The following is a 14,745-nucleotide window of genomic DNA, read 5'->3' on the forward strand; positions in this document are numbered from 1 at the left end:
CATACTGACTGAGATGAGGGAAAGGGAAAAGAGGAGAAAAGCTACACATGGATGGAGAAAATAGACACTGGATGGAAAGGGGGAAGAGAGGGGGCATACGCTGGATGGAAAGGGGAGAGAGACGGGTAGATGCTGGATGGAAAGGGGGGAGAGTTAAGATTGAGGAAAAAAGAAACAAGAGACTGAGACCTACACAATTAGAAATAGTAAACGGCCAGACAACAAAGGTAGGAAAAAATGAATTTTATTTTTAGTTTAGTATAAAGTAGTGTGGTAGCTGTGTTAATAAATACAGAAAATGGAAATAAGGTAATATCTTTATTGGACTAATTTTAATACATTTTTGACTAATGTTTGGAGACCAAACCCTCCTTTCCCATGTCAGAACAGAATACCGTAACAGCAGTACACTGTCCTGACCTGAGGAATGAGGTTTTGGCCTCTGAAAGCTAATTGAAAAATGTATTTAGTCCAATAAAATATTATCATATTTTCCATTTTTTGTTTTATTTGTATTTGTTAACCTACAGTATAGTGATTGAAATATGTCAGTTTTTAAAATTTGCATCTCCTCCTCATATTTGCACAGTACAGAGGGACTGAGGGTCAGGACTGTTCAGGGAAGAAGTCCTAGTGCAGGTTGCAGGCAGCCTTTGAGTGGCGCTGCCACTGCCCAGGTGAAGACTGCAGTAGGCAGGATGTTAAAAAAAAAATAACAATGTTCAGCCGCCACCCCCCCCCCCCCCCCCCAATCATTTTGAAAAGTTGGCTCCTATGGGTCTGTCCCAGTGTGGCATTACTTATGTACTTATGAGTGTGCTGTCAGCGGAAGGTGGAAAAGCTGCCATCAAGATGTAGTGGGGGGGAGGGGGGGGGCTGTTGCAGGAATCAGCACCCTTTGCAGAGGAAGCAGCAATTTTTGAAGGCTGCTCTTACACTGTGCGTGTGTGGGGGGGAGGGGACTACATTTTTCCACCCAAGTCCAGCTAGGTTTAAATAACTGGAGGAGTAGCCTAATGGTTAGTACAGCAGACTTTGATCCTGATGACTTGGGTTTGATTCCCACTGCAGCTCCATGTGAACTTGGGCAAGTCACCAAGCCCTCCATCAATCATGGTATAAAACTTAGATTGTGAGCCCTCTAGAGACAGAAAAAGTACCTGCTTGTAATGTATACAGTGCTGCATATGTCTAGTACTATAGAAATGATTAGCAGTAGTAATGGACTTCTTTTCCCACAACCTTTGGTTTGCTTTGATCCTATGTCTCCTGATTCACCAAGGAACTATGAATTCCTGTGAAGGCACAGTTTATAGAGACAGTGATTTATTTCTATTGTCACCCCCCCCCCCCCCCCCCCCCCAGCAATGGTTCTGGTTTGTTTTATTGCTCTGAAGCACAGGTGTAGAAACAACCAGAGGCAGGAAACATCCTGTATTGACATTCCCAGGGATCAGACTGGGGGGGGGGGGGGGGGGGGGGGAGGAGAGAGAACTGCTTTCCCAGAGGCCTTAGGCTGGCACAGAGTAGGCCGTGAAGCCTTACTTAGGCTACCTCTTAGGGTCTTGCACAGCACAAGGTAATGCTGACATCATGCACACTTTTTAAAATTATTTTATTTTATTTATTTTTTGTGTAAATAGGGAAAACATGGAAGCAAACCTGGGGTACCTGATACAGTATTTGCATCCGCCACTGCTCTATACACAGCAGTGGTCAGCTTGCCATATCTTTATGCCTCACATACCTCCAATAGTACTTCTGCTGTTCCAGCAGGTCCCCTGTCCTACACAGCATTATTACATAGTTAGGAGATAAGCAAGACCCATTATGAGTCTGAACCTCGTGTCTTAGGTAGGGCAGCCACTACTGGGCGGGGAAACCCAATGTACCACCTCAGTGTCCCTCATAGAATGAACAGTGCATAATGGATGCAGGAATTTCTGATGAAGTTAAGGCCAAAAGGTACCAGGATGCCATGAGTGAGGGTATGAGAGAGTGGGAAACAGCAATATACTACAGCTGACCCCTGGGATGCAATGCAGTAGAAAAGGCCAAATTAGAAAGCCAAATTAAACTGTTTCAGAGGGAGGTGCTAGAAAAAGCAGGTGCTGGGGAAAGTATTGGAAAAAGTATATGTAGCTACCTTAAAATTTCCTAATTCAACAAGGTTCCTTCCCCTCCGAACATGGCAATATTCTACTTAAACCAATACCGAAAAACCCCAAGAAACCAGCGAATGACATCTCTAATTATCGACCTGTGCCCTCCATCCCTCTTCTAATCAAACTGATGGAAAATAGAGTGACCACCCAACTTAACGAATTCACTCAAAAGTTCTCCATATTACATGAATCACAATCGGGTTTTCGACCTGCACACAGCACAGAAACAGTACTGCTCACCCTGATATCCAGGTTCAAACAGGAAATTTCAATTGGCAACAAAATACTTCTTCTACAGTTCGACCTATCCAGTGCATTTGACATAGTAGACCATACCATTCTCACAAAATTACTGAACAAACTAGGGATCAGCGGAAACATCATTAAGTGGATAAAAAGCTTTATCACCACCAGATCATATCAGGTCAAATCAACCTCATCAATATCGCCTGCGTGGTCATCAAAATGTGGAGTCCCCCAAGGCTCACCTCTATCCCCGATCCTCTTCAACCTTATGATGATTCCTCTGGCCAAATCCCTATCCAAATCCGACCTCAACCCCTTCATATACGCTGACGATGTCACAATATTCATCCCTTTCCAAACCAACCTCACATAAATCTCGGAGAAAATTATCACTGCCATGAACATCCTAGAATCCTGGACCAACGCTTTCAAGATGAAAATGAACAAAGAAAAAACTCAATGCCTAATCCTTTCATCACAACACGCTACTCTGCTCCCAACCACCCTGATCACCCCCGACGTTACAATCCCAATATCTGATAATCTAAAAATCCTAGGAGTAACATTAGACAACCACCTAACCTTGGAAACTCATGCTAAAGCCATGACGAAGAAGATGCTCAACATGATGTGGGTACTGAAAAGAGTAAAACCATTCCTCCCACAGAAAACTTTCTGCAACCTAGTACAATCCACAGTACTTACCCATGCCGACTAATGCAACAGCATCTTCATCGGTTGCAAAACCCAAATCATGAAAAAACTCCAAACCGCCCAAAACACAGCAGCCAGACTCATCTTTGGCAAATCACGATTTGAAAGTGCAACACCACTTCGTGAAAAAGTCCACTGGCTCCCAATCAAGGAACGCATAAACTTCAAAGCCCACACAATGATCCACAAGATCCTCCATGGCGAATCTCCAAGCTACATGACCAACTTGATCGATCTTTCAGCCAGGAAAGGGTCCAAATCTTCTCGTACATATCTCAATCTTCATCTTCCCAACTCCGTTATAGGCAGCCAACTCTGGAATGCAATACCTCGACACATCCGAACAACCAATGAACACCCACCCTTCCGAAAGCTGCTGGAAACTTACCTCTTCAGACAAGCTTACCCAAACAACCCAACTTAATTCTCGAACTTAATCCACAACACTAGCACTACCTATACTCCAATCCTCTCCCCCTCATCTCTCCCTACTGCACTACTCTTTATAACTGATCATCTCTTAATTCTTTGTACCATACTTCGTGATATCTCTGTGATACTTTGTACCATACTTTGTGTTATCTCTGTGATACTTTGTACCATACCTTGTAAGCCGCACTGAACCTGCTGTCGAGCGGGAAAGAGCGGGGTATAAATGCTATAAATAAATAAAATAAATAAAATAAAATGTTGATGATATTTTATGGGCGATGTGCTGCAAGGAGATGTACATGTTTCTCATTTTACAGCACAGGAAGATCATGAGAATTCATAACAAAATTTGTACAACAGTTAAAATAATGATAGGGTGAATAAGAACATGTTCAGCAATAAGTGAATTCCCAAATAAAAGTTCCCAAACACAGACATGAGCATCTTGTAGCAAATTTTAAGTTTGTTGAGTCTGTGCATTCTCATAAGTGATGGTATGATTAACTTCTTTGGAGGTTGTTTTAAGGTGATCAATATAGGCATGGAGTCCTGTAAAGTTCACTTTAAATTTTCTTGAACTTCACCACTTAAACTCAACAAATTACTTCATAGACTTATATGTGGTGACCAAATTGTGGTAACATCTGCTTATCTAAACACACTTATTTTTAATTTTTTTTTTAAATTTATTTATTTGGAGGAAAAAGCCTCTATATGTCCTCGGTCATAGATATACTTTTTCATGACGATTTGGACTTCTGCTCAGCACTGGCTAAAAACCTCCATTTTATTATTTTTATTTTATCTATATTCCATTCATTTATCTTACAGCATAAAGCACTTATCTTTGTTTCACCATCACAAAGTTCTTAGGACACACCCAGTCAATTAGGTTTTCAGGATATCCACAATGGATATGCATGAAAACAATTTGCATATACTATCGTCCTTGCATGAAAATTTATCTCATGCATATTCACTACAGATATTCTGAAATTCCAACTAGCTGAGTGTGCCCCAAGGCATCATACAACTGTGTAAATTTAATTGAATCACTGTAATCTCTAACTACATGTAAGCCACATTGAACCAAAAGTTATTTCTGGATAATTGTGGGATACAAGTATGAATGAATGAATAAATAAAGATTCACCCAAGGCGGTGTACAGCAGGTACAGTTTAACATAAAACTTAAAATTTTGTTAACAGTATAACAATAGTAAAATAACTAAGAATAAACATAAATAAAACAAATGAGGTAAACTTGCAAACTATAAATGAAAACCTAATAATTGAACTACCGTGAAACAGTATAAAAAATATACACATTTAACAGCACTGGAATTCAAATACCAGAGATATAACACAATGTTAGTATAATACTAATGATACACCTAATAAGCATGCATTAGAACATTCAACTAACATAGATATGATGCTAAAGATTTTCTACAATGCGACTTACCATATAGCTGAGGGACCAAGAGCAGATATATGATGGGAACAAGATGTGTGGTACAGAGTCAGATTGGGATAACTTGATGGTTAGCTAAAATCAAGGCACGTTCTTTGTATAGTTAAGCAAGAGATAAGGAACTGATCTAAGTCACAGTATGTGTAGCAAGCTGTTCTGTTTTCCCAATAAGAGATGTGGTGGTAATCTAAGGATTGGTATGATATTTGTAATGCTGCCTTTGTATGTGTGGCATAGCTGGTGACAAGGGTGTAGCTATAGTGAGGGTAGGGCAAATCCCTGAAAGTCACCCCATCCCCTAAGGTTGTAGGGCTGTATAGCCTGCCTAATACTTCCATGTGCCTTTACATACATTAAAAAGTTAATGTAAGTTAGTAAATTGATTCTTGATCATGTTAGTTAGCCATATTATATTAATAAAAACGCTATCCCCTACCCACAAAAGAACCTTTAAAATCTTTTTTCAATGAAAAGAAACTATGAGAAATGAATGGTTTTGCCTAGTACATACGTCCCCATTCTCCCGTGTATGTGAAAGGAAAATAAGGTTCAGCAAGGCCCATTGTCTCTAAACTTAATTAGTGTATTTAGCAGTTGCTGAACTGGAAAATAAATACTGTCCATTAAAGAATGTTCTTTATCCCAAAGAGCAAAACGTTGTCATTAAAATCAGGAGTAATTCAACAAGTCCTACTGATTGGGCTCATTGAAGTTCTTTCTCTTTTAGTCCCTGATCTTGGATAAATGTTGTGACTTTATAGCCCCTCTCCATAAAGTGTTCGGTGTCTCAGATACTCCTCCAGGCACTGAATGGCATAGTCATCCACGCTGGGATCAAACTTATTGGCAAAGAGGTGATGGTGCTGAAGCATCCAGTGCAGATCCCCAGTCCCGTAAACACACGCTAAATGTCTGTGAGTACCAGTGCAGGGAGGATACGAAGCTCCTTTCTTGGTGTCTCCTTCCAAGCTGTCCCACTTCACCAGCCTCGCCATTGCATTCATGTCTGAGGTGTCATATTTACCGTGATAAGGAACCGAGCCTGGGATTCCAGGCAGTCGATTCAAAGTTGCCCAGACAAATTCATCTGGGCTGTAAGTATCATTTGCAAATTGTAGTAATTTCTCTGCATCTGGATGTTCAAATACTGATTTCACAAAGTCTCTAGTAACCACAAAATAAGCATTTCCAACAAATATGGGAACACTTATTGGTGGGGAAGGTTTTCTAATATCAGTTCTTACTACTACAGATCCACGTATTTCATGCTGAAACTGCCATCGTCCTTTTTTAAATGTTGGTGGCTTTTCAGACTCTAGGCTGTTCTTGCCATTCAGGACCTTCAGGCCTCTGACTATCTCAGCGTTGGTCTTTATTGGAAAGTCGGTGCCACATGTGTTTATCAGATATCTCCAGGGCACTGCACTTTTCAGCAGATCCTCCATGCAGTTCAGATCAGCTTGAACCCTGGACCAAGATGCATAAACCACCTTTTCCAGTTTAGATGCCACAAACACATTTTCAAAGCACGATGCAATGGCCCTCACAGCCTCCTTAAATACCTCAGGAGACTTTTCATCCACGTGGACGCAGTAAACGTTCTGAGGTGTATAAATTGCCCTTAAAAGCCTCTCATACATTTCAATATTTTCATGGATTACCATAGAATATGCAATGGGGAAATTTGCTTCTTCTTTGCTCAGCAGAATAGGAATAAATTTCCTTGTTTCCTTGAATCGATTACAGTGTTTTGTCCAATTCAGGTAGTCATTTTCGCTTAAAGGCAGTTTTTTGTTTTTTATTTCCAGTCTCCCTAAAAGTGCCCGTTCTATGGCTTCCTGATCCCCGCTGATTATTCTGGAGCAGGATATGGGACCTTGAGGTGACAGGGTCAGAGATGGGAACAACTGGTCCTTACAGTAGTTACTTCTCGAATAGGTTGTTTCCCTCAGGAAGTCATCCAAGTTGCAATCTTGGAAGACGTATGTCAGCAGCACTTTGACGGCAAACAGCAACAGGAATCCAAAAGCCATCAGATGCCGAATATGACGCCATCGGATAGTCCTTTTCTTATAAAACACCATCTTCAGAGCAAATGTTGAGAACTTCATGTTCATGGTGTGTGGATAATCGTTCCTCTTTCTCTAGTAACAGTCTATGGATGAATAATGGACATGTGGATATAGAGCAAAGAGCTAAAGCGTGAACATGGCAATTGCTTTCCTGAGTCTCTGTTTCCCAAGACAGTAATCCATTGAATGTACAGTTTGTAGCACCACCGTTGCTATCAGGATTACAAGTGATTCTGTACCTTTTTCTTTCTGTTGCAACAAGGAAGAATGATAAGCTTACCGCACACTTACAAAATGCAAAGCAGAATTCTTCAGGAGCCTCCCACCTTACAATAATGCAATTTTTATCTGCTTTATTCTAAAGGTAAACAAGATACAGTCAAGCAAATTTGTCAGTGAACACTCCGTGAACATTGCCTTTCGCCCACGTCACTGTTGGAATCCTAACGATGCTGTCAGAAAATGAATGTTCTTGTCTGTAACAGGTTTTGTGACTGCTTAAGCTTAGAATATGCAGATCAGATTTCAGCTAGGAAAGGCTGAGCCAGCAGTGGCACTACCCAGTTGCAGTTTCAGCATGGGTGAGATAGGAAAGATAAGAGTTCAAAGTCACACTCAGCACTGGTTCATGTCAGCAGAAATGGGTATAGGAAAAAAAGGTGGGAACAAAGTACCCTATGGAAAAAAAAAGCAGCAGCTTACAATTTTGATAACAGTATAACAATAGTAAAAATGACCAAGTATAAATATAATAAATGAGGTAAACTTGAGAACAGTAAATTAAAACCTTATAGGGCTACCATGAAACAGTATTAAAAATATACACATTTAACAGCACTGAAATTCAAGTAACAGACATAAAATGCTAATGAAACATCTAATAAACACACATTAGAACATTCAGATAACATAGGTATGATGCAAATGATATTCTGCATAAATGACTAGAATAATGGCATATAGGCACATACTGTATTTTCTCACATATAACCCATACCCATATATAACCTGCAGGTAAGCATGGTTTCAGTTGATAAGTTATTGTACAGCCAGCACCCTTGGTTAGCCCATGGCTGAATATACTGGTAGAAGGTTTATCATGCCAAAACGTAAATCATATACTGTGGTCTTTAAGCTTTTGGCAATCGAATATGCCAAGGCTAATGGAAATCATGAGGCTGGGCGTTTTTTCTCTGTGGATGAAAAATCAATCCAGGAATGGAGTAAGAAAGAAGAAATGTTGGTGAAACTCCTTTTGCAGCTGAACACTTTGCAGCTTCTTATCACAGCTCAGGATCTGAGAGGTTCTCCACTGATAATGAAGCTGATACGTCTGATACAGATAGTCCTTGTTAAAACTCTACGGTTGCCTCTGGGACCCTGTAACTCATTGTAAATATGTGTTGACCAGTGTTATAAGGACAAACAAGTCTTATTATTTAAAAAATTTCTTTCCAGTACTTTGAAGATTTAAAAATATGTTGACCAGTGTCAGGACAAATACATTTAATTTCCTTTCCATTATATTTTTGATATTGTTGTGATTTCAGAAGTAAAACAACTTTATGGGTCATTTCCTGATTATGTACTCAATTTGGTTACATTTCCATCTTTTCATGGAGTGACAAGAATTAGAGATCCTTTTCACCTGCTAATGCCTTCTTTTTCTGTCATAACATAGTAACATAGTAGATGACGGCAGAAAAAGACCTGCACGGTCCATCCAGTCTGCCCAACAAGATAACTCATATTTGCTGCTTTTTGTGTATACCCTATTTTGATTTGTACCTGTGCTTTTCAGGGCACAGACCATATAAGTCTGCCCAGCACTATCCCCGCCTCCCAACCACCGGCTCTGGCACAGACCGTATAAGTCTGCCCAGCACTATCCTCACCTCCCAACCACCAGCCCTGCCTCCCAACCACCGGCTCTGGCACAGACCGTACAAGTCTGTCCAGCACTATCCCCGCCTCCCAACCACCAGTCCCGCTGCCCACCACCGGCTCTGGCACAGACCGTATAAGTCTGCCCAGCACTATCCCCGTCTCCCAACCACCAGTCCCGCCTCCCGATCTTGACTAAGCTCCTGAGGATCCATTCCTTCGGCACAGGATTCCTTTATGCTTTTTGTGTATACCCTACTTTGATTTGTACCTGTGCTCTTCAGGGCACAGACCGTATAAGTCTGCCCAGCACTATCCCCGCCTCCCAACCACCGGCTCTGGCACAGATCCTGAAGAAGTCTTTTTGCTATCAAGACCCTCAGTTCTGGCTTTCACTTCCTATTAAACTTTGAAGTTACTTTTGTTATTTTTTGTTTTGGAAGAATTTGAAGACTTTTTTTTTTGGTTAACCAGTTTATTTCTTAATTTGTATGTGATTTTTTTTTAGGTTTATAGCATTTTTGTTAACCGCTTTGAACAGGGGCGGACTGAGAGTACTCTGGGCCTACCCACCATGCTGCTGCCCCCCCCCCTGCCATGCTGTTGCTGCCGCCACCAGTGCCCCCCCCCCCCCCCCGTGCTGCCTCCCTCCCTCCTTGTTGGATCATGAGGAGAAAAGGAGAAAACCAAACATTAATAGTAACATAGTAAATGACGGCAGATAAAGACCTATACAGTCCAGCCAGTCTGCCCAGCAAGATAAATTCAGTTTACATGGTATGTGATACTTTATATGTATACAGTGGAGTGGCCTAGTGGTTAGGGTGATGGACTTTGGTCCTGGGGAACTGAGTTCAATTCCCCCTTCAGGCACAGGCAGCTCCCTGTGACTCTGGGCAAGTCACTTAACCCTCCATTGTCCCATGTAAGCCGCATTGAGCCTGCCATGAGTGGGAAAGCGCAGGGTACAAATGTAATAAAAAATACCTGAGTTTGATTTGTCCTTGCCTTTCTCAGGTCACAGAACGTAGAAGTCTGCCCAGTACTGTTCTTATACTAAGTTCTGAAGCTAATGTCCAAGCCCCTTAAAATTTACACTCCAGCCCATCCCTATCTATTCAGTCATGATCAGGGAGTAGACCGTAGAAGTTTGCCCAGCTCCCATTTTGTTTCCCAATTACTGGCGTCGCCACCCAATCTCCGCTAAGATTCCATGGAACCATTCCTTCTAAACAGGATTCCTTTGTGTTTATCCCATGCATGTTTGAATTCCATTACCGTTTTCATCTTCACCACCTCCTGCGGGAGGGCATTCCACAAATCCACCACCCTCTCCATGAAAAAATACTTCCTGACATTATTCCTGAGTCTGCCCCCCTTCAACCTCAATTCATGTCCTCTAGTTCTAACCCCTTCCCGTCTCCAGAAAAGGTTCATTTGCGGATTAATACATTTCAAATATTTGAATGTCTGTATCATGTCACCCTCTGTTTCTCCTTTCCTCCAAGTTATACATGTTCAGGTCAGCAAGTCTCTCCTCATACGGTTTGCAACGTAAATCCCATACCATTTTTGTAGCTTTTCTTTGCACCGCTTCCAGTCTTTTCACATCTTTAGCAAGATATGGCCTCCAAAACTGAACACAATACTCCAAGTGGGGCCTCACCAATGACTTGTAGAGGGGCATCAACACCTCCTTTCTTCTGCTGGTTATGCCCCTCTGTACGCAGCCTAGCATCCTTCTGGCCACGGCTGTTGCCTTGTCGCATTGTTTCTTCACCTTTAGATCCTCAGACACCAACACCCCAAGGTCTCTCTCCTCAGTCGAGCTTACTAATCTCTCCCCTCTTATCCGGTATCTCTCTTTTCGGTTTCTGCACCCCAAGTGCATCACTCTACACTTCTTGGCATTTAATTATATTTTGAGGGTTTATTGCACACAGTGCTCTAGGAGCTCGTGGATTAAGGTGTGGATATAGATTCTTGTGTGTGTGTGTGTGTATTTGCAGGTCCCCTTCTGAGGAAGCAAAAGCGAAACCCAGCCAGGGTTAAGGGACTGGTTTGTCATGTCACAATGAGAGAGCGTATGGGAGCAGATTTACAGGAGCACTAATCACACGGGAAGTTATCCCCAAGGGAAGTAAAAACTCCACATATACCTATAATATTTAAGCTGTTTATAATTGACTGTGCTATAAATGATTGTGATTATATTGGGCACATGAGTGTGCATGTGGGGTTGGAGTGGGAGGGCCATTAAGGGCTATTCAGGGCATATATAATAGAGATGGTCAGTATACCTTGTGGTTAATGGTCTTAAGAAGCACATAGATGTTAAGGGAACCAATATTGAATTATTGTACATTTGCTGCGTTTATACTTTTGAGTGGGAAGTAATAAGTCAGGAAATGTAACCTGTATAAACGCAGGAAAAAGTAACAGCAGATTGTGTAAGTGGATGCAGACTCAGTTGACATTTAATTGAGCTGTTGGAAAGAACAGTGTATGTACATACCTGGTGTGGGATTTGGAATGCTTAATGTGCTGTGATGGTTCCATCTATGACTCTGCCACATGTTCCTTTGGGGATATAATGGTTGGAATGGGTACGAATTGAGCACATTATTAAACAAATTTTTTAATCTTTATAAACTAAGGTATTGATTTAGAACTGAGTATTGTATTGGAGTTTTGTGAATTAAAGTTTAACTGCCAGACCCTCGACCATTCTTCTAATGTTCGGAGATCCCTTCTTATCATTTCTACTCCGTCCAGGGTATCCACTCTATTGGCTATTTTCGTGTCATCCGCAAAAAGGCACACCTTTCCTTCCAACCCTTCAGCAATATTTCCCACAAATATATTAAACAGAATAGGCCCCATCATCGACCCCTGAGGAACTCCACTCACCTTCCTTTCCTCTGAGTGGATTCCACTTACCACCACCCTCTGCCACCTGTCGGTCGATCATTTTCTTATCCAGTTTACCACTTTCGGTCCTAAGTTCAACCCTTTCAGCTTATTCATGAGTCTTCTGTGGGGGACCATATCAAAGGCTTTGCTGAAGTCCCTCATTCAGTCCTTTGGTCACCCAAAGAAGTCAATAAGATTCGTTTGGCAGGATTTTCCTTTGGTAAAGCCATGTTGCCTTGGGTCCTGTAACCCGTCGGCTTCTATCCTTTCTTTCTGAAGCGACTCCATTATTTTTCCTACCACTGACCTTATGTTGTTGTGTTACAACCTCTCTCCAGTAGCAGGCATATTATGAATTTATACAAAACCCTACAAAAGTCACGTGGGACCTGTATGACACAAATCTACCCTTCCATAACAGCACCAACAACGACCTTCCTAGGAAAATGCAGCATTGGAAATATCGCGGTGAGCTCAGAGCATCAATAATACACTTATTGAGAAACTTGAACAAGCTGTACTACTACTACAGGTTCAAACAATCAACACTAACAATCAAAATATCTGGCATTGGTCACACCTGCATAAACAAATACTGGATAAGTGACCACAACTATGTGCATTCTTTGAATGTGCATGTGCCGCGATATACTAAGGTCTCCAAAGCTGTTAAACAGTCAATTATGGCAGCAGAAGTGAGCTCAGTTCACTAGAAGTTTTTGCATTCCTGTTTATGATGATTTCTTTGTCCTTTTGTAGCTTTGAGGCTATTTCCTTTTCTACTGCAATAAGAATCAATGATTCTAAATGGCTTTGTGTGAGTGTTGAACTGAGTGTTGATTTTACAATCTTAAGTTTAGAAAAAGATCGTTCACAAGTACACTGTGTGACACTTGGTGTTATCAAATATTTGTATACAGCATACAAATTTTCATAAGTAATTTCAATTCACATGATAAACAATTCTTACAGGCTGCTTCCTTCACACGTGACTCAGGAGATTGTTCATCATTGTTTTCAAAATTGGAATCAATTTCAATTGCATTTTCACCCTCAGTTTCATCTTCTAAGAGTCCTTTCTGAAGTTGTTTGCTATTGTGTCTACCTCAGGAATGGCTTCCGAAATTATTCTCAGAACAATCTTCTCAGGGTTGCCTTGACCTTCTTGGAATCTGTTTGGGTCAAAACATGAAATTTCTTTGTAAAGATCTGCATGAGATGCATATCTTCTCTTCATGTTCTCAAAGACAGCATCAAAAATAATATTATGACATGATATATCAAAAGTTTTAAGTGGGTCACATAATTAAATATGTTGCTGCACCAACGGGCTTCAAAGTCCCAGGTGTACTATAAATATCAGCTGCACCGGTTTGGCAACAAAGCAGGCCATCTTTTGGCCAGATTAGCTAATCCCAGGGGCAATAAAAGGCCAGTCCTTCAAATTCGGGGGGAACAGGGGGTGGTAGAGTGTTGAGAGGGGAAGATTTGTGAGGCCTTTGCAAGATTCTACCGCGCCCTATATGCGAAATCGGGGGAAGACGGGTTACCGGCGTCTTTATACTTGGACAATATAAACCACCCTTCTCTTAGCCATAGGGATAAAGATAAACTGAATCAGCCAATCCAGGTAGAAGAAGTGCGATTGGCCATAATGCAGGGGAAGTTGCTTAAGGCACCGGGTCCAGATGGCCTATGCATAGAATTCTATAAAATCCTAGGTGATGCAATTACACCGACTTTAACCACATAGTGGTTTAATAGTATAGTGGACAAGGAACAGCTGCCGGAAGGCCTGTCTCTGGCACAGATAGTGGTACTGCACAAGCCAGGGCGGGATCCATTGCTCCTGGAGTCCTACTGCCCAATTTCGCTCTTAAATGTCGAAACTAAACTGCTAGCTAAAATAATGGCCAATCTGCCAAAATTAATCCATGAGGCGCAAGTTGGATTTGTGGAAGGCAGAGTAATAGCCAAAAACCTTAGGGAAATTATAGGGGCACTAGAGATGAGGAGACACAGGAATACACCGTCTCTACTTATCAGTTTCGATGCAGAAAAAGCATTTGACCGGGTACGGTGGACATTTCTGTTTGCAACATTAGGAAAGTACGGGTTCGATGGGTGATTTATATCGGCAGTTAAGGCCCTCTATCATAAGCCGCAGGTGACGGTACAAGTCAATGGGGTGGAATCGGAGAGGTTCCCAATACAGCGGGGAACCCATCAGGGGTGCCCGCTTTCACCACTGCTGTTTGTGCTTTCTCTTGACCCATTGATTCAAGACATAATAGCTAGTCCCACGAAAAGAGGGATGCCATTGGGCCATTTGGAATTTAAAATAGCAGCCTTTGCAGACGATCTCCTATTGCTAGTTACAAAGCCCTGGGAATCATTTGAGGTGCTCATGGGAACTTTGAAGGAATATGGAGATTATGCAGTACTATGTCTCAATTTAACTAAATCAGAGGCCTTGGCTTCATCTGGAGAGGTACAGAAATTATGGGATTGGGACTTTCCTTTGAGCTGGGCAGAGAGGTCCTTTAGATATTTAGGGATCCGGATGACTATGGACTTAGAGAAACTCTATGCCATAAATGTACAGGCCTTGCTGGGAGGGACCAGAAATCAGTTGAGACAATGGGATGGTCTTCCTTTGTCCCTGAGGGGCAGAGTGAACTTACTTAAGATGGTAATCCTTCCACGATGGATTTATCTCATGCAGACACTCCCTCTCCGCTTGTTACAGAGAGATCTGGTGCAGATCACCGGGACCTTCAGTAGGTTTTGTTGGGCAAATAAGAAACCTAAAATTCAGGCTAAATTGATGCTGGGAAGTTGGGGG

General features: G+C 41.7%; 1 protein-coding gene across 1 annotated transcript; it reads right to left on the reverse strand.

Moving 5' to 3' along the window:
- Positions 1-5,119: 5,119 nt before the first annotated feature.
- Positions 5,120-7,278, reverse strand: LOC115460635 (beta-1,3-galactosyl-O-glycosyl-glycoprotein beta-1,6-N-acetylglucosaminyltransferase 3-like). Its single transcript, XM_030190401.1, has one exon. It carries the CDS (start codon positions 7,146-7,148, stop codon positions 5,787-5,789), a length of 1,362 nt encoding a protein of 453 aa, XP_030046261.1. The 5' UTR covers positions 7,149-7,278; the 3' UTR covers positions 5,120-5,786.
- Positions 7,279-14,745: the final 7,467 nt, after the last annotated feature.

Source organism: Microcaecilia unicolor, chromosome 1 (genome assembly GCF_901765095.1).
Source record: "Microcaecilia unicolor chromosome 1, aMicUni1.1, whole genome shotgun sequence".
Lineage (NCBI taxonomy): Eukaryota > Metazoa > Chordata > Amphibia > Gymnophiona > Siphonopidae > Microcaecilia > Microcaecilia unicolor.

What these genes read in the sequence shown, in the direction of transcription:
- LOC115460635 (XM_030190401.1), bottom strand. Translation starts at nt 7,148, where the DNA reads ATGAACATGAAGTTCTCAACATTTGCTCTGAAGATGGTGTTTTATAAG.